This window comes from Mastacembelus armatus, chromosome 20, assembly GCF_900324485.2.
Source record: "Mastacembelus armatus chromosome 20, fMasArm1.2, whole genome shotgun sequence".
Taxonomy (NCBI): Eukaryota; Metazoa; Chordata; class Actinopteri; order Synbranchiformes; family Mastacembelidae; genus Mastacembelus; species Mastacembelus armatus.
The window spans coordinates 12,721,010-12,746,696 of record NC_046652.1 but is presented as its reverse complement, the minus strand read 5'-3'; the positions used below and the strand labels follow the sequence as shown (position 1 = coordinate 12,746,696).

General features: G+C 38.4%; 1 protein-coding gene across 1 annotated transcript in view; it reads left to right on the top strand.

The window, feature by feature from the left end:
• myo3a (myosin IIIA) overlaps positions 1–24,825 on the top strand; it is a 49,411-nt gene extending 24,586 nt beyond the window's left edge. Inside the window, exons 12-37 of the mRNA XM_026292287.1 lie at positions 248–352; positions 519–602; positions 1,199–1,401; positions 2,432–2,530; positions 2,649–2,763; positions 3,343–3,469; positions 3,974–4,184; positions 4,828–4,975; positions 6,619–6,772; positions 7,360–7,448; positions 7,562–7,691; positions 8,222–8,304; positions 9,615–9,695; positions 9,802–10,007; positions 11,989–12,100; positions 12,866–13,028; positions 13,103–13,180; positions 13,259–13,382; positions 13,471–13,678; positions 13,820–14,171; positions 14,205–14,833; positions 14,918–15,062; positions 18,029–18,120; positions 19,273–19,313; positions 21,736–21,936; positions 24,675–24,825. Of these exons, the coding sequence (XP_026148072.1) occupies positions 248–352; positions 519–602; positions 1,199–1,401; positions 2,432–2,530; positions 2,649–2,763; positions 3,343–3,469; positions 3,974–4,184; positions 4,828–4,975; positions 6,619–6,772; positions 7,360–7,448; positions 7,562–7,691; positions 8,222–8,304; positions 9,615–9,695; positions 9,802–10,007; positions 11,989–12,100; positions 12,866–13,028; positions 13,103–13,180; positions 13,259–13,382; positions 13,471–13,678; positions 13,820–14,171; positions 14,205–14,833; positions 14,918–15,062; positions 18,029–18,120; positions 19,273–19,313; positions 21,736–21,936; positions 24,675–24,789 (4,095 nt within the window). The 3' untranslated portion in view covers positions 24,790–24,825. The remainder of the gene's footprint in view (positions 1–247; positions 353–518; positions 603–1,198; positions 1,402–2,431; positions 2,531–2,648; positions 2,764–3,342; positions 3,470–3,973; positions 4,185–4,827; positions 4,976–6,618; positions 6,773–7,359; positions 7,449–7,561; positions 7,692–8,221; positions 8,305–9,614; positions 9,696–9,801; positions 10,008–11,988; positions 12,101–12,865; positions 13,029–13,102; positions 13,181–13,258; positions 13,383–13,470; positions 13,679–13,819; positions 14,172–14,204; positions 14,834–14,917; positions 15,063–18,028; positions 18,121–19,272; positions 19,314–21,735; positions 21,937–24,674) is intronic.
• The last annotated feature ends 862 nt before the right edge of the window (positions 24,826–25,687 follow it).

Below are 25,687 nucleotides of genomic sequence, written 5' to 3'. Positions count from 1 at the left end.
CATGCCTCACTGAGTATTTTCCTCTTAATCATCATGTTTTTCTTTGCCTCCAGTTTGTAGCTATTTTTCATTCCTCTTTCCTAACAAACAGAACAGAACAGAATGAAATATTATACTGTTGTGTAAAGTAGTACATTTATTTTTAATAACATTAATTACCTTGTCTTGTACATAATATCCATTTTATGGTATCAAATACATTTATGTGCATGTTTTAAATAAGTCTTTTCATTTATTTTCTATATAGTATACCAAGTTATACATAGGAGCTAAGCGCACAGTTAACCCTCCACACATCTTTGCTGTGGCTGATATTGCCTACCAATCCATGGTGTCTTACAATGCAGACCAGGTAATTGTGCTCACATTATACTGAATTATTAACTTTCTGAACATTTATTAATATCTACCGTATAAACATGAGCCTGGTGCATTAATGGTGTTTGTCCATGTAATGTGATTTTATTTTCTGCATTACTATTGTAAATTGTATAGAAACTTCTGTGATTTCTGTGCAGTGTGTTGTGATCAGTGGGGAAAGTGGAGCAGGGAAAACAGAGAGTGCTCATCTGTTGGTGCAGCAGCTGACAGTTCTTGGAAAGGTGAGCCATAATGCTCCCTTAACACAGCATTTCATTAACCTTCATTAATACTTTATCTGGGTCCCCTTTGGCTTTCACAAAGTAAACAAAGATAAAACAAAATCTGAATCAGAAGCTGTTTAAGAATCACATATCGACCAAAGGCAAATATCAAAAACGAGTGAAATGTTATTTGAAACAAAAGACTCCACAGTCAAAAATAAAAACTATATTTTTGTTTGATAAGGAATCATTGTGAATCATTTGTTTGAATCATTTCAGACCAACAGAACTATAGCATTATAGTTTTTAATGGCTCTATTCTGAACCAGCAGCCAGGGTGTATATACACAATCACAGAAAATACAGCATCTAAAAGTTACTGACACATCACTTTAAGCAATAATTTGCAACTTTATTGGAAACTTAAATTTGACTTTACTTTTTGCACTTATTTTACCTGGTGGAACAAAATAAGTAATGTCAGTCTCTATTGATGGGAATAACATGAATAGAAAAGCTCATGACAAACGTTAATGTATAGTTTCTTGTAAAATAATTATTGTGTCCTCTGTATTGATTTCCCAGTAACTGAGCTGGAATAATGTTTTATTTAGGCCAATAATCGAACGCTCCAGGAGAAGATCCTGCTGGTCAACAGCCTGGTGGAGGCATTTGGAAATGCCTGCACCGTCATCAATGACAACTCCAGCCGCTTTGGAAAATACCTGGAGATGAAATTCACCGGTGGGGGAACAGTGGTCGGAGCACAGATATCTGAGTACCTACTGGAGAAATCTAGAGTCGTCCACCAGGCAGTGTAAATATCACTACTTCTTTCCTTCTTTGTGTTGTTTTTGTTTCTTTTCTGATGTCAGCAGCCTCATGACATTTATAACAGTTACAGCCGTAATTTCACCCACAGAAACTTAAATCACATCTGTTGTTATTTTGCAAAAGAACTTTGCTACAAAGGCTGTTTTTTCTGCCTGCTGGTGAGGGATCAGTGCGTAATAGTCTCTCTTCCTTTTACCTCTGCTACTTCATCTGAAACTTGTGGCATTTACCTTCAACCTGCACTTCAGTCAGTCCGTCTTTTCTTCTTATCATGTGTCTGTGGAGCGGACCGGGTCAAGTGCAGGGGCTAACTTATTTCCTGTTTGATCAAAGATTGTGGTTTTGCAGGTGTCCTTAGTGGAACTTCAAAGGCCGGCTCAAGTATATCATTAGAAAACAGACACACAGGTCAGAGAGGGTTTGATTTGGCTGCAAGAGCTGAGCACAGCTGCACTCATTTAGTTTGTTATTAAACCAGTAATCGTGGGGCGATAGCAAACAAGGTTTGTCTGTGGTTTTTCAAGAATGATGCTTTAGAAATGTGTTTATTTTTGATTATCTTTGTCAGGGGGTATGGTTTTGGTGAGGAGACTAGTTAGCTGAATATACATATTAAAGACTTTAACACATTTGAATGGTATTTGGTGAAATTGCTCTGTGCTATTATTTCAACTAGGCATTAATCCAGGATTTATTGACGACATCAGTTCTGTTCATTACTCAGACTAACAAAATAGAGCTACAGAAGATATAAATGTTTTCACTGACTAAGTGGAGCCTCTCAACCAAAATAAAATCTGATCATATGGACATCTCTGATAACTGTTTACCATGTTTAGTCAGGTGTAAACAACAAATCAGGAACTCACCATTCAGCCTTGTGAGAGGTATCCTCCATCTGTGTGCAAAACAGTAGTAGCAAAACAGTAGTGAGAATGATGAAATAACACGCTAATAAGATCATAATATCACACACCCTGAATTTCAAGCTACATTTCTCTGTGTCCCTACAGAGGAGAGAGGAATTTCCACATCTTCTACTACATTTATGCTGGCCTGGCAGACAGGAAGAAACTAGCCCACTACAAGCTCTCAGACAGTAAAACACCAAAGTAGGTTTGAGTTTCAATAGCTCTTCTCTTAAACACAATTCTTTTCCTCCTCACACTGTAAATTCTATACTTCCCAAGCGGCCAGTCCTGATCTTTGTTTTTCCTTTTTCTTTTGCAGGTATCTGTGCAATGAGCACATTAAATTAGGGCCTGACATAGTGAGCAACACTTTCTACAAAGAGCAGTTTGATACGGTGGAGCAGTGCTTCAAAGTCATTGGATTCACCCTGGAGGTACATACTATTTTCATTAATAGGAAACGCTGAATGTAGCCTGGTCACAAAGTTTAATACCATAACCTTGATCCTAACCCACATGCTGATGACTGTGTAACAAAAGCGACAACATCTAAGTATATGCTTCAGAACTACTAAGGTCCACTGTATGACTTGTGATGGAGCATAAAGTTGCAGGCACATGCAGGCAGTCTCATCATGCAGATTTATCTACAATGAAACATATTTCTCAGACATGAACTTCTGTATTAGAAGAGTCTTTCTTGCATGTGCAAATTCCCACATGGTATATTTAGGTTTTCATTTATTTACTGTACTTAAATTGTTTTAACTGTACTTAATCTGTATTTTTGTTAATAGAATTAAGGTTTGTTGAATACCACTCTCATTTGATCAATTTAGCTATAGAAGGTGCTATAATAGCTAACTAGATTTTACATAGGTTGATAAGGATATATTAAAAAAAAAAAAAAAACTTTACAGACTATTTAAAATAACAGTACAGTCAGTATGATTATAAGATGTGACAGTATTTGCTATTTCTACAATGTTTCTCCATGTCTTTGGCTTCTGCAGGAGCTGGGCAGTGTTTACAGCACTCTTGCAGCCATCCTCACCTCTGGTGATATCGAGTTTTGTCCGGTTGCCTCAGAGCACCAAACAGACAAGAGTAATATCTCCAACATCTCTGTACTAGAGAATGGTGAGACTAGAGAGGGGGGCATATCTACACAATATGCCATGACATAAAACCAAAGATGACTGAATTTTCTTCTGCTACATCCCCCCTCTCTCTCTCCCTCTTCTGCTCTTCCCCTAAACACTACAGAAAGCTCCAGGTGGAGTGGATCTAAATATAGGAGATGAATTATCTAACAGTACTGACAGGCCATTGCAGAGTTACAGAAACATCATAACTAAACATACATTTGCAGTGAATTTGCAGCACGTAGTTTTTTTCCTGCATTATATTGTCTATATGTAAGCATCAGTTCTGACTGATTATTTACAGAGATGTGGAGATGAGATTGATTAATTCAGTGTGATGGGGAATATGTGTTCTTCATCACTTATTTTTCTGTAAACCCAGAACAGCAACCTTATTTCTGAGTCTGAATGAGGACAGTTAAAGTTGCACACCTTGCCTGTATTACTTACACTCATTCCAGGTAACTTTCATCTTATCCGTTATCTCATGTCCCCTCAGTGGCATCACTGCTGTGTATTCGTTCAGATGAGCTCCAGGAAGCCCTGACCTCCCACTGTGTTGTGGCCCGGGGAGAGACAATCGTCAGGCCCAACACAGTGGAAAAGGCGGCAGAGGTAAGAGACGCTATGGGCAAGGCTCTCTACGGCCGCCTCTTCAGCTGGATTGTCAACCGCATCAACACACTGCTGCGGCCCGACAGCCACCTAGGGTGAGAATAAGAGTGTGATTTAATGTGTTTGTCATTATTTTAGAATGAGGTCATTGCCTGCTTTTTTCTGGAAAACAAGTAAATAGATAAATAAATAGAAATTGGATCTAGTTTTGTAATCTGCCCAAAAATCCAGTAAAGGGTTGAACATTAATGTCAGTTCATCTTGATACACATTAGTATGCCATAGTCAAGACCACAGATTCCCAACCCAGAGCTCTTGACCCACCCAAGAGTTTGGAAGGCAATTCTGACAGCTGGAAAGATCATTAGTAGGATAAGAAAGCTAAAAATATATATGTCTATAACCCCTAAGTATGTTGCTTTAACTTCTGTTCTTATTAATGAGAATTACCTTGTCCCCTTACTAAAAAATATTCAAACAGATCAGCCTAAAAGGTATTACTCTGACTAGTCACAAACTGTGACAAGATGCCATAACTAGACCCTGTCATTTTCAGGAATCAAAAAAAAAAAAAAAAGAAACTTCTTCTGGGAAATGTATTTTTAAGTGGTGATATTTAGCGTCCAAACTCTGCCACTAATAATATTCACCTATTCATTTTGTGTATCTAAGAACACCAGTGAACAAAGCTAGTAAAAAATACATTGTGAAATGGTGTTTTGTTCTTATCACCTCCAGAGACGATGACAAGGGCTTGAACATTGGGATCCTAGACATCTTTGGCTTTGAGAACTTTAAGAAGAACTCTTTTGAGCAGCTGTGCATCAACATTGCCAATGAGCAGATCCAGTTTTACTTCAATCAGCATATATTTGCTTGGGAACAGGTAAATTCCAGTCCAGTCCACACCCATATTCACCTTACCCTGTATCTGAAACCAAGTAATTCTTTCCGAGGTCTTGAATCGCTTCGAGAGAGAACTTTGTATGTTTTTTTTTCACCTTGGTTCTACCTCATTTCTGTCTATCTAGTGAAAACCTGTCACCATTTGTCACTCAACACTTTAGGAGAAATGACGAGGGTAAAATATGCTCCTTTCTTTATTTATGAGAGAATGAGGTTCATCATGGTTTTCCCTCTATGCAGTCTCATGGGTTTGTTATGCCTTGGGGGGGCAGAGAATGGTTTGCTAATGTTAAATGATTTGGTCTCAACCATGAAGGGAAGCTATAAATCATCACAAACGAGGGTCAATTAGGAGTTGAAGACACTTAGCTTTGGACTTAAACTCACTCTTGGGTATTATTGGCACCAGGCCCAGAAATACATTTCTCCTAGGCTGTGTACCATATATGCAGTGCATAGGGGATATACACTGAGTTTAACAAGCCTTAGTAATTGGTCACATCTATAGTACAATTAAGTGTATTGAAAGTAACCAAGGTTTTATCACCAATTCATAAGCTTTTACTCTACCAGTACAGTTTAAAGTTTGGACACACCTTTTCATTCACTAGTTTTTCTTTGTTTCTGTTATTTTTTGCGATGTGTAGATTATTACCAAGAACAGCAAAACTATTATGCAGTAGACAAAAACATGATAACCAGAGCAAAATATGTGTAAAACATGAAGGCTCTCTAGTTTCAACCAGAATTCCACCAAAACAAAAGTCATAAGTAAACACAGAGCTACATCTATCCTACTAAACATACATCTTTTAAAATATCTGTTTTTTTTTTAAAATTTGTTTTCTTGTGTTTTACCACTGGGGTTATGATCTTGTAGTGTAGGAGAAAAAAGTGTAGGGTTTTGAACTTGTGAACTCCTTCAACTTATGAACTTGAAGGATTTCCCTTAAGGTTCCCTTTTCTTTAACTGCAGTCCAATATCTTAACCAGGTTCAATAGGTAGTCTCCTGGGATAGTTTTCAATTACCAGATGTTGTCCAGGTAGTTAGAACCAAGCAGAGGATGTCTAAAAGCAGAGTCAGAGGCCATATGGAAGTCAGGAACACTCAAGTATCTGAGCCCAGCTAAAATACAAAGGGAGGTGTGATCATCAGACTCACGATGCTTGGACATGCAAGGTGGCCCCTGTGAATAGCTTGATGTCGGGCTACTCCAGTGTTTTATTAAGTTTAACATTATGCAATTATTGATTGGATTTCGATCTGAGGTATTGGGGCAAAGTTATCACCCCAGCCAGGTTGGCTCAGTATAAAGAGGAGCCCTAAACTCGCTTTGCCCTCCAAAACACTTTTGTAAAAACAGGGAATCAGGATTTCATAACTACAGTAAAAAAAAACACGAGGCAACAAATTCTGGCTTTAATTTAGCTTTTTAGGCATTTTATGTTGTCAAACATCTCCATTGTGTAAATACATAGTTAATCTTATGTTAAGGTTTAAGTTTTCCAAATGCTCAAGCATGTAATTAAAGAAATACAATTGAATGTTGAAGGTCTGTCATGTTTCGTATAAGATCTGCACATAAGATCTGTTGAGATCTTTGTATCCTAATTCTTTAAAGGATGAGTACCTTAATGAAGATGTGGATGCTCGGATGATTGAGTATGAGGACAACCGGCCTCTCTTGGACTTGTTCCTGCAGAAGCCCATGGGCATGCTCTCCCTTCTGGATGAGGAGAGTCGCTTTCCACAGGCCACTGACCAGACCCTCGTAGGTCAGTCCCTTCAGCTTAATGTTGGAGTCTTTATTTTCTGAGTAATAATTAATTAAAGATGTTAATTCTTTCTCTCCTAACACCCCAACAGCTGCAGTTTAAGGTCACACATTTTTTGAACTATAGGGAGAGAGTTTTTTGTTCAGTGTCAATAACCATTTTTTAAAGTAGAGGGCGAAAAAGAAGCTTTTTAGGCTCATTCTGAAAACAATTATAGAAAAAAATGGGCCAGCAAAGCCCTGTGATGGACTGGTGACCCTGTGACCCTAAATAGGAATAAGCGGGTATAGATAATGGATGGATGGGTCAGCAAAATAAGGTGTTTGAGAACTTGAAGGAATGACTTAAGTATAATTATTTATTTCTAGCAATTAGATTAACCAGTGTTGTTCATGTCCACAGAACAAAATCTGAGAGGGAACAGTGAGTGTCAAAACCCACATTCAAAATGGTTTCATTTTTAAGTGAGGTATAATTTTTTCACAGTGCGAGCATAATACACTGAAGAGTTCTCCTTCTGACTTCTCACTTAGATAGCCTTGGGTAGTTGTGAAGATAATTAACCAAAGTGCAATTTGCTCTTTTAGAGAAATTTGAAGATAATCTTAAATCCAAAAGCTTCTGGAGACCAAAGAGAGTTGACCTTGGCTTTGGTATACACCATTACGCCGGAAAGGTAATTATTGGCCCTAGACTGTCCACTCAAAGTTGTATTAATTGATAATTGATTGTAAAAATATGGGTACAGAGATTTGATTTCAGGCTTTTTCCTCCTGGCCAAAACCTAAGGTGATTTACAATGCTGCAGGCTTCTTAGCCAAGAACAGAGACACACTACCAGCTGACATTGTCCTGCTGCTGAGGTCGTCAGAGAATGAGCTTACTCGCAAACTTGTCACTCATCCCCTTACCAAAACAGGTAAAGGTGACACTACACACACTATTGCTCTAAACAACTTATAGAAAGGAACAACATAATAAAAGCAGTAAGAAATAGGTTTGCTTGATATGGCCTTTCAAATAAACAGCTTATATCCAGCATTAATGTAGTAAATATATTCTGAATTATAAACTTAAACAACAGCCTGCTGTTACACTTCATAGATAGTTTTCCCCTCATCCCTAAATATTTATTGGACTAAGTAGGCCTTTGCAGAGAGACTATCATTGGTTAGCAGGGCAAGCTGCAGGCTATCAGAAGTGACTGATTGTGACACATTAGAAGTAGTAGAAAGTAGAAATATGTGTCATTGTGAAGCCGCTTTACTGGACCAAATAAATAATAGCTTATCTAAGCTAGACATCCAAACTTTTAGAGAAATTTTTACTGGCCTTCCTGTTAACTAAAAACATGTATACAGCTCCATTTCTGTGGATGATTTTACTAACTGTCCCCTAGTCAGGGCAGTTTGCCAAATGACTCTCATCCTCTCTTTGTTTATCTCACAGGTAACCTTGCCCACACCAAGGGTAAAGGCATAAACACAATGCACAGCCCACAGACCCCGACACGCACCGTCACCTTGGCCAAGGTACTTACAGGACTGTCTTGCATTATCACTATTTTATCTCCAGCATGAAGAACTTCTTCTGAAAATTGGTTCGATTTATTTGTTTCCCATTCTTTAACAGCCAAGAACTGCTCTTAAATTCAAATTCAGCCTCTTGTCTCTACAGTTTTTGTAATTTTATTCCTACTTAGTTTTAACCTACAGAAATTAGATTCTGACATTGTTTTTTACCTTTGTTTTCTTTTCTCCTCACCTTTCTCTGTCTCTGCATTTTTATCAATAAAGATGGGAGTGCTAACCTTATACAGGTCTTTTTCTTTCAGTGAGGTAACTGACATATTTCCATATAGTTTGTGGTTGAGTGCACACACCTTGTACTTGTTGTAGATCTCCTAAAATGTACAGATAGATTAAAATTCTGTGGTCTCTTTCTGTTACACATAAATCCTGTGTTGATGTCACTGTGCTTCTGCATGTATGCCACCTCACTTTTTTTAACTAAATGTATTTTTATATCATGCCCTCTAGATGTAGGAGGTTATGCTGTGTTGATGCTGGTTATCGGAGTCAGTGTTTTAAAAATGCTTTTAAAAGTATTAAAACTTTAAATTTTGCATTCCAAGCATTCAATAATCCCTTTTAGTTGCCCAAAGCCAACTAATACCCTCTCCTGGCAACTTAATTTTGTGACGTACTTACATTAATTAGTTTAGATTGTGGTGGAACGAAATTGCCTGTGCGGGCTAAATGTAAGGATGGAGGCAGTTTCCTCACATAAAAGCAATTGACAGTGCCTACATTTAAATGAACTGTGTTTGATGAGTTCTTGAATCCATTTCCACTCATCTACATATGTTAGACAAAAAGCTCATCAAAGGCTTCCTTTTTAAGTTGACACAATGTGTGTTTAAAATACCACATACAGTATTAGGATGAGAGCTAGCTATGCTGATGCAGAATTTTGCTAAGGTGCTACCAAATATGTGCAGAATGCAGGTTAATACAGTTTTATGTCGATTTTTAGTAGATATTGAGAGCTAATAGTGCAAAGAGTATTGATTTTGGAATATGTCAGATTTTGTCAAATTCTATCATAATTTTAGCAGAAAACATCCAGGCAAGTTGTATTTATGTGATGCGATTGGTGACTTTTCAAAAGGAAATGAGATAATTTGATGATAAACACATAATACAGTAGAAATTGTAATGGAAATATGCTGGACATGATTATTTTAATGATGATATATGGGTGTCCATCAGTGTGATAATAGTTACATTTATTTTAGTTCAGGACAGAATGTTCTTGACAAGTTCAATCTGCATTTGTCCAGCCAGGTGAGCATGGAGACACACCTTACCACCCAAGAGAAACCACCAACATGAGAACACAAACAGTTGCCTCCTACTTCAGAGTAAGAATATCTATTTATTTTAAGATTCATTACTAACCAGTTGTGTATTTTTTAGCAGTCCTATTGCCTAATGGGTTTCATTCTGCGTTTCTTATGTTCCCACTAGTACTCTCTGATGGACCTGCTGTCCAAGATGGTGGCAGGGCAGCCTCACTTTGTGCGCTGTATCAAACCCAACAATGATCGACAAGCCAGTAAATTTGACCGAGAGAAGGTGCTTGTTCAGTTGCGATACACTGGTGTCCTGGAGACAGCCAAGATCAGACGGCAGGGTTACTCTCACCGCATCCTCTTTGCTAACTTCATAAAAAGGTCAGCAGATTCTTACTTCCCTCGAAGTCTACTTCAGAAAGAAGTAGATTATTAAGGCTCAATGGAGCAATATATGCCAATATCTGAATTTATAGCTAACCTGTCCAGGGTGTACCCTTCCTTTTACCCTAAGAGAGCTGGAGATAAGCTCCAGCAGATCCCCGCGACCCTAATTAGGAATAAGCGGATGTATTATAATGGATGGATTAATTTATAGCTAGTTCACTACTTTTATCAATACATTATTCGGTTCTATTACCATGTTCTATAATGACATTTTTTGCTTGAGAAGAGGAAACCCTGGATCTCAAATGAGGCAAATTGGTGATTTGGGTGAAGCCAGGAAGTGAAATCTCTGTGTGGACCATGACAAAGGACAAAGAACATTTCTCAACAATCCCCAGGATGGATTAATCCCAATCCCAGGATGGTTTAGTGTTACGGAATTCCTCAGTCAAAACACAATCTAGTATGAACCTTTGGGTCACCTAATATGGCTCTTCAGGATCGTACACCACCCATTCTACCAGGCAGGACAACCCCAACTCTCTCTGACAGAATCTTGGAAGCCTGTTCACTGCAAATTACTGTCATTTACTGTATCAAACAGTTGGGTGGACAGAGAATGTCTGGAAGAGAGCACCTAAGACTCACTTTGACAGGTTTGATATGAGAGATGTGGAAGATTGGTGGAATTCTCTGTGAACTGGGGACACAGAGTCAAACACCAATAGGACTGATAACTACAGATAAGAAGAGGTGGAACAAAACAGGGGGCTAGTTTTCAAGACTCTATATTCAGGGACAAATCCCAGATGGACAAGCATACCGTCTGACCTAAGGCGCACTGGAGAACAGAAGAACAACACTGTTTGGCAGCCTTGCCATAGCAGGAGGAGGACAAATTATATAACAGTTAATGACAAACAGAATGGACTTTTCTAGAGAATAAGTTTTGGAACATCTGGCATTTTGTTTCAGACAAACAGGATAGAAGAGTATGAAAATGGGGTATACATTTGCCACATCTATGATATCAACCCACGTTTTAGTGTAATCTAATATAATAAAAACTGAGCAGAGATCAAGAATCAAAATTAAAAGATTATTTGCAACTTTTATGAAAGTGGCTTCAGTATTATAATGACTTCAGAATCCATTCATCCATCCATCCATCATCTATACCCACTTATTCCTTAACCAGGGTCACAGGGATCTGCTGGAGCCTATCCCAGCTCTCTTTGGGTGAAAGGCAGGGGTACACCCTGGACAGGTCACCAGTCCATGCTGAAACATAAGTGAGGTTATTATTTGCAACAAAAGTACTCAAATGGAGACACTTCTCACCAAGAGCAAATAGCTCTGGAGACCAGGCAGTCCACTGCTGCCTTCCATACTAGACTCCACCTGGGTGTTGCTGGTTTAATCTACAAACATGGGAAGAGACACAGGGTGAATGAGACCTGCCTTGATGAAGAGCTGCTTCTCCAGGAGCTTCAGCAAAAATGCTGTCAAGTGAGATACGTGTTCGTGTAGATTTGAAGATCAGAATATCACCAAAGAAATGAGACATATTTCAGAGTACATCATATACCAGCCCCTAAAATGCTGAGGATGTATTGGTGAGACCAAATGGCATTACCCTTTATTCATAAAGCATTAAAAGATGTCTTCTATTTGCCCCCCTTGTTTATCCTTCTAACGATAAACAAGGATGTTCTGCAGGTCCAGTTTAGTAAACACAGTGGCTTTCTAAAGCAATTTAAAAGCAAATTAATGGTAGTGGATATCTGTGTTTTGTGTCTGAGATGCTAATCTTTCTTCTCAACAAACATAAATAAATAAAAAATCCTACTCCTGTGATAAGGAGGAAGTCCGGACTATCCCCACCAGGAAGTGAAATCCTGGAGACGACCATGACACCATCAGTGTGTAATATGTGCTTACATTAGTATCCTGCTGATTATACTGACTGTTTCAGGTACTATATTTTGGCCTTCCATGCTCATGAGGAGCCAGCTGTGGGTCCTGAAACTTGTGCTGCAATCCTGGAGAAGGCCAAGCTGGAGAACTGGGCAATGGGAAAAACTAAGGTAAGAAGAGATATTTTAGGTCTGTAACACCTTACTGAAATGCCTTTAAAGTTGGACTACAGTGATTTATTATTTCCTTCCACAATTTTGTGGTATTAACAGGAAACAGGTTAACAAAATTCAAAATTGAAGCAGCACAGGACCAGATAACCTTCTTTTCAATCCATACAATGGTCCAACCCTGTAGACTACATTTCCCATAACTCTGTAGGATCTTTGTCTTTGCAAAGCTCCCTTCAGAGCCACTGAGGACTCATCATGATGAGTACACTGAACCTCAGTGCAACTCAGAAAATCACTGGAAAAACTGTTCTGTCATCAAGCAGCCAAATCAGCACTTCATGGTCTACACTGTTTATTTGTAGTGGCCTCATAATAGCGCTGACGTCGAAATAAATCCCATTTGAGTCTGTCTTGTTTATACAGTCTCACTATAATAATAGCCACAAAAGCAAAGCCATGCAAATAAGGTCCAGGACCAATTAAACTCAGACTTCACCTATTTAGTGTAGAAGATTACTACAAGACACTGGAAGTCAGACCAGTATGAGAAAGGATGTTATGTGCTGGACTGCAAACAGGTGCTATTGCTTTTCATTATACAGTATTTTAATTCATGCTAATGAATTAATATTAGTAAACCTGAAATTAATCCAAACTGCTCACTTGACCCTGTACTTGATCCTAAGCTCACAGTCAAGGGGGCCATTAAAACTGATGTTGATAGTGTAATGAATAAAGTGTTTTATGTGTCTTGTGTTTCAGGTCTTTCTCAAGTACTACCATGTTGAACATCTGAATTTAATGGTGCAGCAAGCAACACAACGACTGATTCTGCTCCAGGCTTATGTCCGAGGATGGCTGGGAGCAAAGCGGTACCAACGGATATTAACAAAGCGGGAAGACAGTGCTGTGGTGCTACAGTCAGGTTAGTAAAACGTACACTCTCTTAGGGTCCCAGACTCATGGAGCGTTCATACTAATTTAGGATTTAATCTCCAGCTTACAGAGGTCATAAAGTTCGAAAGCGGGTAGCTGATGACAAAAACAAAGCAAAGATCATCATTCAGTTTCAGGCTGGTAAGAACAATCCCAGTTGGAATAAAAATGCAATTTTCGAGTGTATAATATTACTTCACATCTGGACTCCCTCTTCAGTTTGCAGGGGATATCTTGCAAGAAAGAAATACAAGGAGTTGGTAGATCAGAAGAACAAAGCTGCAACCAAGATTCAGGCCCACTACAGAGGTCACAGGGAAAGAAAAAGCTTCAAAAGAAAACGGTATAAGAAAGAAAATGTGCACAAGATAGCACTGAAAAAATGGCAAAATAATTTTTGACCAAGATGTACTGATCTATTTTGTTTCAAGGGAAGCTAAAGAGAAAGAGAACACAGAGAAGACACCGGAAGAAAAGGAAGAACAAATGGTTGAACCAGAGAAGAGTGCCAATGCAGAAGATGCCTCTACTCAAAACGATGAAGCAAAGAATGAGGATGAAGAAACTAAGGCTGCCATAGTTCTTCAGAGCAACTACAGGGGCTACAAAGAGAGGAAAAACTTTAAGGAGAGAAAAAATGCAATAGCTGCGGCTGAACTATCGTTACCAGAGGAAAAGGAAGGTGAGCAAAAGTCTACCAGCAAAGAAGAAGATGGAGAAGAAAAGACAGAGGAAAAAGAAGAAAAGGCAGCTGATAAGCAAGGAGAAAATGATGAGGAGGAAGAAAGTACTTATGTAGCAGAGGAGAATGATGACAGTGATAATACACAGGTGCCAGAAGATGAGCATATCGAAGTGACAGATGAAGCAGTGACTGAGGACACAGCAGCAGATGCTGGAAAGGAAGGGCAGATAGAGGACAATAAGGAAGACAGTGGCCAGGAAAATACTACAGGGGAAGAGGCTGTCAATTTGGAGGAGCAGACCAAGGCAGCTACTGTTATCCAGAGTAATTTCAGAGGTCACAAAGAAAGGAAGAGGTTACAGGACGAAGGCAAGCTCCCAGCTAAGAAACAGAAAGAAAATAACCCAACCAGTGAAGAAGAAGTACCCACAGAAAGCAGCCCTACAGGTGAGGAAGAGGCGCCAGAAGTCCAAACATCAGCAGAAGAAGTCAAACCTGAAGACAAAGAAGAAGAATCAACAAAAGAAGTGGAAGTTTCTTCAAATGATGCAAAGTCAGTCGACGCAGATGAGACTAAAGCAGCTGTGGTGATTCAGAGTAACTTCCGTGGCCACAAGGAGCGCAAGCGACTTGAGGAGGAAGGGAAGCTCCCCAAGAAAAAGAAAAAGGAAGAGGTTACACCAGAACCTTCAAAAGAAGAACAGGCAACGGAGACAGAAGAATCAACATCAGATGCATGTGTTGAGAACCCAGGGCTGGATGAGGAAAAAGCTGCTACTGTAATTCAAAGTAACTTCAGAGGCCACAGAGATAGAAAAAAACTGAAGGCAGAAAGAGAAGCACAAAATAAAGCAAACGAAGAAGCTGTGAGTCCTAATAATGCAGAAGAAGAAATTAAAAAGGAAGCAGAAGAGGAGGCCCTGGATGTTAGTGATGTTGTGATAGAACCTAAAGAGATGACAGATGCAGAAAAAGAGAGGCTGGAAGAAGAACAAGCTGCAGTGAAGATCCAGAGTAACTTCAGAGGGTACAAGGACAGGAAGAACCTGAAGGCCAACAAGCAAACAGCCCAGAAAGAAGCAGAGCAACTACAGAGCTTTACCAAAGGGGTAATAATCTTAAATGCATTTTGTTTTAACTCTGTCTTGTTGTTTCCACTCCAGCACTATATTGTTTTTATATCTCTTCAACAGATTACAAAGAATTCTGAGGACTTTCTTGCCTTGCAGCAGAAGTTGAATGAGATCATACAGGCCCATCAATCAAACCCAGAGAACAATGGCATGTTTGTCAGAGGAAAAGCGATCAATGGCTTTGCTCCCCAGGTTCACAGATCAAGTAAGACAAGTGAGATTTGCTCCGTGAAAACCAGATTATAAAGCAGTAATGCAAAATGTTTTTGTGGATTAACCTAAGGTTAATATTCATTTTTTGCTTCTGGTTTTTAAACTCAGATGATTATAAAAAAGACGGGCTACCTGTACAAGGAAGAAATGGGTCTATTCTTTTCATTTTTTTATTTTGCGGCATTCGTCGTAGGTAGATATATGAAACTCAGAAACATTCATACAAATAGGTAAGGCTGCCTCAGAGGTTTTCCCCACCAAACTAAAACAAAAAAAGAGATTATGTTTAAATAAAAGCAGGATTTGAGAATAAACATGTCCCTATCCAGATGTGTGAGCTGGAAACAGGAATCTGCACACTGTTCATCTTGTTCTCTCTTTTTTTAAATTCAACTGTCCGAGTAACATGATGTTATCAGTGGACATTATTCTCTTTTCTCTCTCATGTAACCTGATTAGATCAGGAAACCAGGGAAAGTCAAGTGCCAAAATAGGCAGCACTCTTCTGCCCATGTGTCATCAAAAACAAAATTTGATTTGCACAGATGATAGCTGTAATTGCTTTTGCGGGTGGGGGTGGTGGTGGATGTGGGCAAATTGAAAGTTCACATCTTTGCAAAATCAAGCTGGCAGCTGAAATGGCATCATCATTGTAAGTTCAGGTGTCTCAAGGAAATGATAAAATTATTATGCAGTAAGATGAATGACTGCCTTTTCTTGGTTGGCCTCGTGATTATTCTGGCATTGGATCATTTGAGTTTATAGAGTGTATGTATCTTTTGAAGCTTTTAGTAATATGTGTCTGATTCTGATTATGAAATTTGTTTTGAATCTATTTTGGAGTGAAGATTATAATGACCTCAATCTTTTCTAAATCTTATACAAGTATTATAGAAATGGAATATTCAAATACAGCCTACAGTCGAACTTTTGCTGAGCAGCAGTCACTGTGGCATCAATTACCAATTCTGATGTTCTTTTAATTAACATTTACACATTATTGATCAAATGTTACAGTTGACACTATATAACAATCTATGTCAATGTTAGCCAACATTATCCACAGTAAGCTACCTGTGACATGAGTCCAACCCTTGAGTGTATTGAATGAGCATGTAATGTAACTTAGCAATGAGCAATGAGTTGTTCCTGATAGACAAATTTTGTTATGAATGGTGCCAGGTCTATTCTTTTCATATCAAGTTATATCAATATTTTCATCTCACTCACCAAGGAAGCAAGTACAAATATTTCCCAAAATGTTAAACTTCTCCTTCAAATTAAATTGCCACAAGTGCAGATTTCACCTGATTTTAATTTGATGATAAACATACACTAAGTAGTGAAATTTTCCACATACTGTATTGCACACTCAACATAGAGTTACTACAGTAATACACAGGTTTCCTTAGATCTGGCCATGTTTGCCCTTTACAGACTTTTCTTTAGGACAATGCATTGCCTGAGGAAAAGCAGAATGAATTATCTGTGTTATTTACAAGGTCTGCTGCAACTCCCTATTAAATTCTGCCTCTCTGCCACATGAGGTCATTTATCCATTGAGAGCACTAAGCTGTCCTCATCAATTTCATTGACATAATAAACTTCATAAGAATAATCTGGGAAACATGGAGAAAGCAGGGGAATGCCAGTCACAATGTTCTTCATGGGAAAGGTCACCAAATGTTAATCGCGTTTTGTGAGGCAGCATTTCCTACAATTATGACAGGAATTAATAAGAGGGTGTGTGAAATTGGCATTACTTGTTTGAATAATACTGAATGACCTTTAGATTGAGTAGTTCGATAATATTACAAACTTTTCACCTCCTTTACCTGAAAGGTTCTGCACATGACATTGTTTTTGCTGTGTGTTTCACCCTTGCATGAACAGATTAATACTAACCAACAAGCAAAGGTCGTTGTAATATAATTATAATTGCGAATACATATATGAGAGATCTTCTTACAGCATATCACTGATAGATAGATTAAAATCATCCACTAGGATTTGGAATATCCATCCATCCATCCATTTTCTATACCCGCTTTTCCTGGCTCAGGGTCACGGGGATCTGCTGGAGCCTATCCCAGCTCTCTCTCGGGTGGAAGGCAGGGGTACACCCTGGACAGGTCACCAGTCCAAGAGTTTGGAATATGCTATGCATAATAAGCCACCCAAACACATCCCTAACATACTTTTTTGTTTTTTTTTTTCATCTTTATTTCCCTTAGAGTCTCTGTTTTACAGGAATGCATGGATCACATTCACACAATTACACACGTTCATACCTGAAATTTGTTAGGGTTAAGAACCTTGCTCAGTGTGATGAGGAAGATTCAGTCTTTCCAGTAATGAGACTAAAGGATAGAAAAGCTCACTTGTTTAAGCTACCACTATCCCAAATTGGTACTATGGGCCTGTACATATCATAGCAATCATTTCACTATCAAAAAAAACATTGTATGCAATGTATATAAAGACCAATTTTTGTTACTGTATTCTTTTTCTAGCCCTGTGGATGCAATACAATACAATACAAGACAAACCTGTGGTAAACTATAGTAATGTGAGAAGTTTATCATAGAAATGGTACAAATACTAATGTCTCGTTGTTAACGTTAGAGATGCAACACAATCTTAAACTCTGAAATCTAAAATCAAGAGCCCACAGACACCATGTACTTTAAATGCAACAAATCAGAAGAAGCAAGTTAAAAGAAAATAGGCAACCCAGAAAAGTAAATACCAAACACTTTATTATATATCAACTGCTATAATTCATTGAATACTGCCATGATGATCATTTAGGGTCATTTTTTCTTCGGAATAAAAGGTAACAAATCAGTGTTGAGTTTTTGGGGGTTTTTGTCTTAGCTTCTGCATCTCAATACAAGCAACATAAAAGTATTGTCTGATATTTTTAACCTTTTTTTGTTTGTTTGCTTTACTTCTCAGCTGAGAAGAGACTGTCCAGGACCCCCCGGAGGACCCAGCAGCCAAAAACCTTGAACACCCCAGAGGACTCCACCTATTACAACCTGATTCATGTGAGTCACAGAAAAGGAGGTGAATGGTTTTGAATGCTAGAACAAACTTTGCTGTCAGATTTCCTTGCTATTGGTTTCTCCAGTGCTCTATTTTATTTGGCTGTAGCAAACATACTATTGCAAAAATATCTGGAAATGTGTTTTATTTTGTATGCAAAGCAGCTCTTTTTGCAGCATTTGAAGTTTGTTTACTCTCTTTATGCAGCTATAAATCAACTAATCAAGACTTTTAGTAAATGAATAATGGAAATACAGACATTTAAAGAAAAAAGTGATATAGTAGAAGCTCACTCTTTCAAATGTGATTATGAAAATGGTAAATAAACTTTATGTCATTTTAAGGTTTCACAAAAAAGATCAGTCATGTTATGATAAAGACTATTGGAAAGCCAAAAATAGATACCTGACAGTTTGTGTGACAAAAAAATTAGGTTTTATTTTCTTCATTTTAATCTTTATTTGTTAAGTATTAGATCATTTAGCCTCCTTAGGTCTCTCAAACCTTTTCAAATCAACCAATCTGAGCAGGATTAATACTAAAAGGTATATCTTAGAAGCCCTGTGATATTGTACTTTTTGCAGCACATTTCTCCTTGATACATTTAGGACAGTGATGCTTTGAGCTAAATGCTAATGCCAGCATGCTAATATAATATGGTCAATAATGCTCATATGTTAAGTTGAAACGTTTACAATTTATACATGATAGATATTTTAAATGTAAACAAACAATTTCTATTTATAAAATTATTATCACATTACTGCATCTATATATAATAGCCCTGTTAACTGTTGGCTGTGGCCGATTGTATTGTGAAATTTCATGAAGTCATCAAATTTAGAACAAATCACAAGAAATCTAGATGTCTTTACAAATTTTACTGCAATGTCAATTTTGTGCTCGCATTAGAGTCAGGGGAAAAATCATTTTGGCATCTGGTGGCCATAAATATCAGTACAAAGTTTAATGCCACTCTACCAGAAGAATGGAGGTTGCATGTCTAGAAATTATTCACACACACATATACAACCTGTGATGACATCAAAACAGACAAGTCAAAATGGTTGAGGATCATCGTTCTAAAACCATGTTTGTGCAGTGATTAGCAGTGTTTGACATTTAATAATCTGTCCTTTGTCTTCTCCACTCAGAGGTCCATCCAAGATGATAAACGCAAGCCCAGGAAAGAGGAGTAAGTTTGAAAAGTTTCATCTATAAAGAGCAAAATGTTCCTGCATGTAAGATAAATGTAAAACAAAAGAAAAAAAAGTGTTGTTGATGTGTGCACTCCTGCATAAGAATGTGCTGTGTAGGTCACAAGGTGAGTGTACCACCCAAAGTGCTGGGGTGAAGATAGACCGATAAGCTGAACAAGTAGGAGCCAGGGTACTTTATCATAGCACTCTGAGACACACAAATCCTGATGCGCACACACACTGTGCTACACAGCGCTAAACATCAAGGATAATAATTTGTTAGATAAATAAAGCCAGCGATGGACAGGAGCAGTTTACATGCATCATTACAGATGAGAAGGTCAGCAGGAAAGATTGCATCTCTGGCTGAAGCTGACAGCAGAGGAGGATGGGAGATGGGAAAACGTGGGTGGTATGAGGAGTGAAAACTGGAGACAGAAGTGATAAGAGGGCATGAGGGTAAAAACATGCAGAAGGAGAAATGGGGAAAGAGTGATAGTGTGCCACAGATATCTAAATTTTAGTGCTGGTATCAAGGCAATGATCTCTTACATGTTTACAGTATACAATGTGATTCTGCCAGTTTCCAGCTCATGAAACAACCTACAACATATTTACCATTTAAAGCACCTGGAATTAAAGTCCTTGTGAAATTCCACAGGAAACAATGTCGTTCGTGGTAAATGAACAGAAGGGAAACTGGGTAGTTAGCGAGCAGTGAACCAGGGAAAACAGGGGAAAAAAACACCAGCTCAGCAAAAGTGAATTGTTTCTGTGATGGCTAAACATGGGTTATTCATATATACAGTATGCTAGCTAGCTGTCATCACAAAATTTCAGTCTGGACCAAAGTGGTGCACCGGCGGTGGGCTACAACCAACAATGTCGGTATTGGTCACAATGATTTAGAAGTTACCTTTGATAACAAAAAGGTGTAAACACAGATCTATTAAAACAATTAATAAGTTTGCTTAGACTTTAGTTTTAAAACATTTTAATTCATCACAGCTTTTTTTCACCAATTTTGGGCTATTTTAACCCAAGAACTTCAATAAACCTTAGTGAGTAAACAGTTTTCAGTGTGGCTCCAGCTCTGTGGATAAAAAGCTGATAAAATTCTGTTGTATGAGACAGTGTCAGAGGTTTTTCTTTGCCACGGCTGCATCAATGACATAATTCAGCAAATGGCCCAGGCAACAGGGAGAATATTACATCTACAATAGTACAGCTACTATAATTCTTCAGTGAGATGATTGCACATTGCCTCTAAATCTTTGTTTAAAGATCAGGGGTCAAACTCATCCTGTTGTTAGAGTAAGATCAAATTTTACAAGACACTGTTTATGTTCCTGAGTTTGCCACAGTTTTCTCATAGACCGTTTTTCAGTAGCACATAATAATGTGTGAGACTTATTGACATGCACATGAATATTGTCTTTTTCTCACTGCTGTTCAAATGGTGTTCAGTTCAGTTTCATAGCATCATCATAGTTTTCATTTTTTGATAAATGTTTTGTGTGATTTATAAAATATTTTTGTCCAGTTTTAGTTATTTAAGATGGGTTATACCTGTGATCTACAGTATCATGCCCATGTCATTTGCTGGTAGGCAAAGCTTTTATAAATCCTGTTTTTTTCTTGTACAAATTTAATCAAGACTGAATTGCATGAGTGGTGGTTCTTCTTTTGTAATTTTATGTCTATAATTCAAAATGCATAATTTTCTTTTGTGGATTTCAGTGTATAAATAAACACAAATGGGCAGCACGTTAGCTGAGTGGTTAGCACTGTTGCCTCACAGCAAGAAGGTTCCTGGTTTGAAACCCATCAGGGGCCTTTCTGTGTGGAGTCTGCATGTTCTCCCTGTGCTTGTGTGGGTTTTCTCCAGGTACTCTGGTTTCCTCCCACAGTCCAAAAACATGTATGTCAGGTTGATTGGTGACTCTAAATTGCCCATAGGAGTGAGTGTGAGTGTGTGAGGTTGTTTGTCTCTATGTGGCCCTGTGATGGACTGGTGACCTGTCCAGGGTGGACCCCTGCCTTTCACCCAAAGAGAGCTGGGATAGGCTCCAGCAGATCCCTGGGACCCCAGTTAGGAATAAGCAGGTATAGATAATGGATGGATGGAAATGAACACAAATAACTCGGGTTTCAAAGACTCATATAGTTGCTTTGCATGGTATGCAGCCCCCATTTGTTTTTTAGTATTGTCCGACACTATAGACTGAAAGAACATATACCTTTTTGATAGATATAAATATCAGAAGGATCTGGCTACTAAGTGTCTTTATTATGACCACTATCGGTTCAGACCAGCATTTGGAAGAGGTGACATCCTAATTTAAATGTAACCAATTCTCAAAAACTAAAACTTGAGTCCTGAATGTGTGCCTGACAGTGAGTTTGTTTGTGCTTTAGTCTAGGGAAGCACCTGGATGCAGATGATGAGTACTACGAGGGCCTGTCCCCCAGCAGATCTGAACCATCCACATCCAGCAGCAGGAGGCAGTCCGTAGATGAGAGACAACCGGCAGACCAGCCACCAGCTGCTGCTGGTAGCCAGACCAGAGAAACAGCTGAAACTGAACCAGAGGTGAACACACCTGCAAAAGACAACAGGTATTTTTGGAAAAAGTTATTAATTCTGTAATGTAAGGATGGTATAGTCAGAGAAACAGATTTGACCTCTTTTTGCTTCAGCTTGATCAAACCTGCCAGTTCCTCGCATCCTCACTAATAGCAGCAGAGAGCTAACCTGTAGTTTTGGAGTCTTACAGTTAGAGGACATCACTGTGCAGGTACACAGTAACTCATAGAAATATAACAGGTAGCCTGAATTGACGTTTGGATATTTGATTTTCCAATGATAAAAGTTATGCATGTTGTACAGTGCATTCAGAAAGACCCCCTTTACTTTTTTCAAATATGTTATGTTGCAGCCTGATACTACAAGACAAACCTGTTAATCTACACTCAGTGCCACATAATGACAAAGTGTAAATTTATCAGAAATGGACAACTGAAATATCACATTTACATAAGTATTCAGACCCTTTATTCAGTACTTAGTTGAAACACCTTTGGCAGCAATTACAGCCTTTATTCTTTTGGGTGTGACGAAACAAGCTTTGCACACCTGGATTGGGGGATTTTCTGACATTCTTCTTTGAAAATCCTCTCAAGCTCAGTCAGGTTGGATGGGGACCATTTCAGGTCTCTCCACAGATGTTGGACAGGGTTCAAGTCAGGGCTCTGGCTGGGCCACTAAAGGACATTCACAGAGTTGTCCCTAAGTCACTCCTGTGTTGTCTTGGCTGTGTGCTTAGAGTTGTTGTCATGTTGGAAGGTGAACCTTTGGTCCAGACTGAGGTCCTGAGTGCTGGGGAACAGGTTTTTATCAAGGACATATCTCTGTACTTTGCTCCATTCAGCTTTCCCTCAACCCTGACCAGTCTCCCAGTCCCTGTTGCTGAAAAACACCCCCACAGCCTGATGCTGCCACCACCCTGCTTCACTGCTGGGATGGTATTGGGCAGCTGATGAGACATGACCGGTTTCCTCCAGATGTAACGTTTAGAATTGAGGCCAAACAGTTTTAGTCTTGGTTTCATCAGACCAGAGAATCTTGTTCCTCATAGTCTGGGAGTCCTTTAGGTGCTTTTTTTTTTTTAGCAAACTCCAAGCAACTTTCGTGTGTTTTCCACTGAGGAGACGTTTCTATGTAGTCATTCTGCCATAAAACTCAGATAGGTGGAGTGCTGCAGTGATGGTTGTCCTGGGACTTGGACCCATCTCCACACAGGATCATCAGGTTCTTGGTCACCTCTCTTACTAAGGCCCTTCTCCCATGACTGCTCAGTTTGGCCAGATGACCAGATCATGAGTAGTCCTGCTTGTGCCAAACCTCTTCCATTTGAGTATTATGGAGGCCACTGGGCTCCTGGGAACCTTCAGTGCAGCAGAATGATTTTGTAGCCTTCCCCAGCTCTGAGCTTATCAACTATCCTGTCCCTGAGCTCTGCAGGCAGTTCCTTTGACCTCATGGCTTGGTTTTTGCTAAAGAGAGGTGTGTGTCTTTCCAAGTCATGGCCAATCAATTTAATTTAACACAGGTGGAGCGCAATCAATGTGTAGAAACATCTTTGCAAAGATCAAGAGAAATTATTTTTTGTCATCTTAAAGATTGGTTTTCTTTGGGAGCTTTTAGACATTTTTCATTTTTTTTGTAAAAAGACTAAATTGTCCAAAAAGGTGCTGGGACAAAATAGGAGAGTAATCAATTGTTTGGGCAAGACCAAAATGCTGTCTCTACACTGAAGCCACCAGGGGGCGATTGATTTACGGTGTCTCCCTACTGAGGAGCTGTCATGTCATTCATCTTTATACAGTCTATAGTGCATGCTAACTGTATAATATACAATGCAATGTACAATATAGGCTTGGATTGACAGTATGGCTGCCTCACAAACTCCAGTCAAAGGTTTTTCAAAATGCAATTTTTTTTTAAGAATTAAATGTTTTGTAATACATTTTATTTAAAACATAGAGACTCTTATTTTTAGTGTGTGTATATATATATATATATATATATATATATATATATATATATATATATATATATAGGGTACATGCTAATCCTAGTATGCTGATAATACAAGATGAAATAAGGTGATTGCATAAAATAAAAGCTCTTTATAATAATCTCTCTAGATAACATAAACTTACATAAACTGAAATTACTGCACCAAAGAAACAAAGAAAGAGAGTTTGAAACTGAACTGCTCTTCAGCCTGATATTAACCACAGTGAACAGTGATGTTACTGAAGCAAGGTGAAAGGTTGAAGTATTTGAAGTCAGCAAAAACATATATAAAAGTTGTAAAATTTTAATGGTGTCATAAATTTTACTTTGGCGATGAATGAAGTTTATCTTATTTTACCTTGAATTAAAGGCTGCAGCTGAAAAACATAATCCTAGTTCTGAATTTGGTAATAATTTTATTGGTTAGCACCAGTATCTCATTGATGTGAGGAGGCACTTGCATTTATGGAGATTTGTTTTTTTTTTTTTTTTTTTGTTGCCACAAAATTGCATTTCACGTTCCAGCTAGTCAAAAGACGGACAGTGACAAATCCATGTCTCAATTTTAATTCCAATTCTGCCTGGCCATCGCCTCTGACAGACCATGTACATGATAAATGGCTACTGACAATGACAAACTATATGAAACATTCCTCCTGAACACAAATCTTTTCATCGTCTTTCTCGTTTTGTTTTGTTTCTAAACCATCTCCTATCCTATTGTTTTTCTACCTCTTTGCTGAATGTCACTGCTGTCTCCTGTGTTGTCCTGCAGGTGCCCTGCTCCCAGAACACCCTCCACAGAGAGCCAGTCTGAGGAGAACCCGTACGACTACAGACGTCTACTGAGGAAGACCTCCCAGAGACGAAGGCTGATTAAACAGTACTGAATACAAGACTGAACCTTTTAGACATTTGACAGATAATCTTTGACATGACACACACTCTGAGATTGCGATTCATCACAGCTTCTTCAAAAACCTTTTAAAATTGTTTGGTCGTGGAAATTAAAGATATTAATGGCACTGATTATAAATAACTGCTAGTCTAATTAATCTCATTGCAGCAGAAATAGGTTGAAGGTGAATGTAATAACAAGCTCACATTTGCTGGGTTTATTTACACAATTGTAAAAGTGGATATTTTGTCTATTTCACTTTGTTTCCTTTCAAAACTTTTGATTTTTCAGTTATTATGTGTGAGACGTGCACATTTAAACATCAGATATAATGTTATAATGTCTGTAGATCATGTAAATATGCAAATCATGCTATTCCACTTGGATACATCTCATTTCAATTCTTTTTGAAGTTTTTATCTTTGGAAAGTAAGCTTTAGTGTTGTTATAAGAAATGTACGTCTTCTTCTTTCCTGTTATGTATGGTCTGTTCATCCAAACATTACATATATCAAAATCCCTGTGAGCTTACCTCCATTACCCAAGAGGCAATTTTGAAGTGGTACTATGTTGTATGTTTTCTTTTTTTTACTGCCTGTATTTTAAAACAAAGTGACCATTGAGTCCATTTTGAATAGTATATGCACTTCATTTAAAATGAAGACCAGCTTCTTGTAGATACTAGGTATAAAATCCAAGCCCAAGCTATCAGGAGTAAACAGATGCAGCTGTGCTGATATCAGACCAGTTTTGTAAAGACTGTACTTTTCCATTCAATCTCTGACCTTTGTGAGACATTTTAAAGAACCCCCACTGGGAGTGGTAGCAAATCCCCAACATGTTGTTAAATATGACTAAATAAAGTCTAACAAAGACAAATAGGAAGGTAT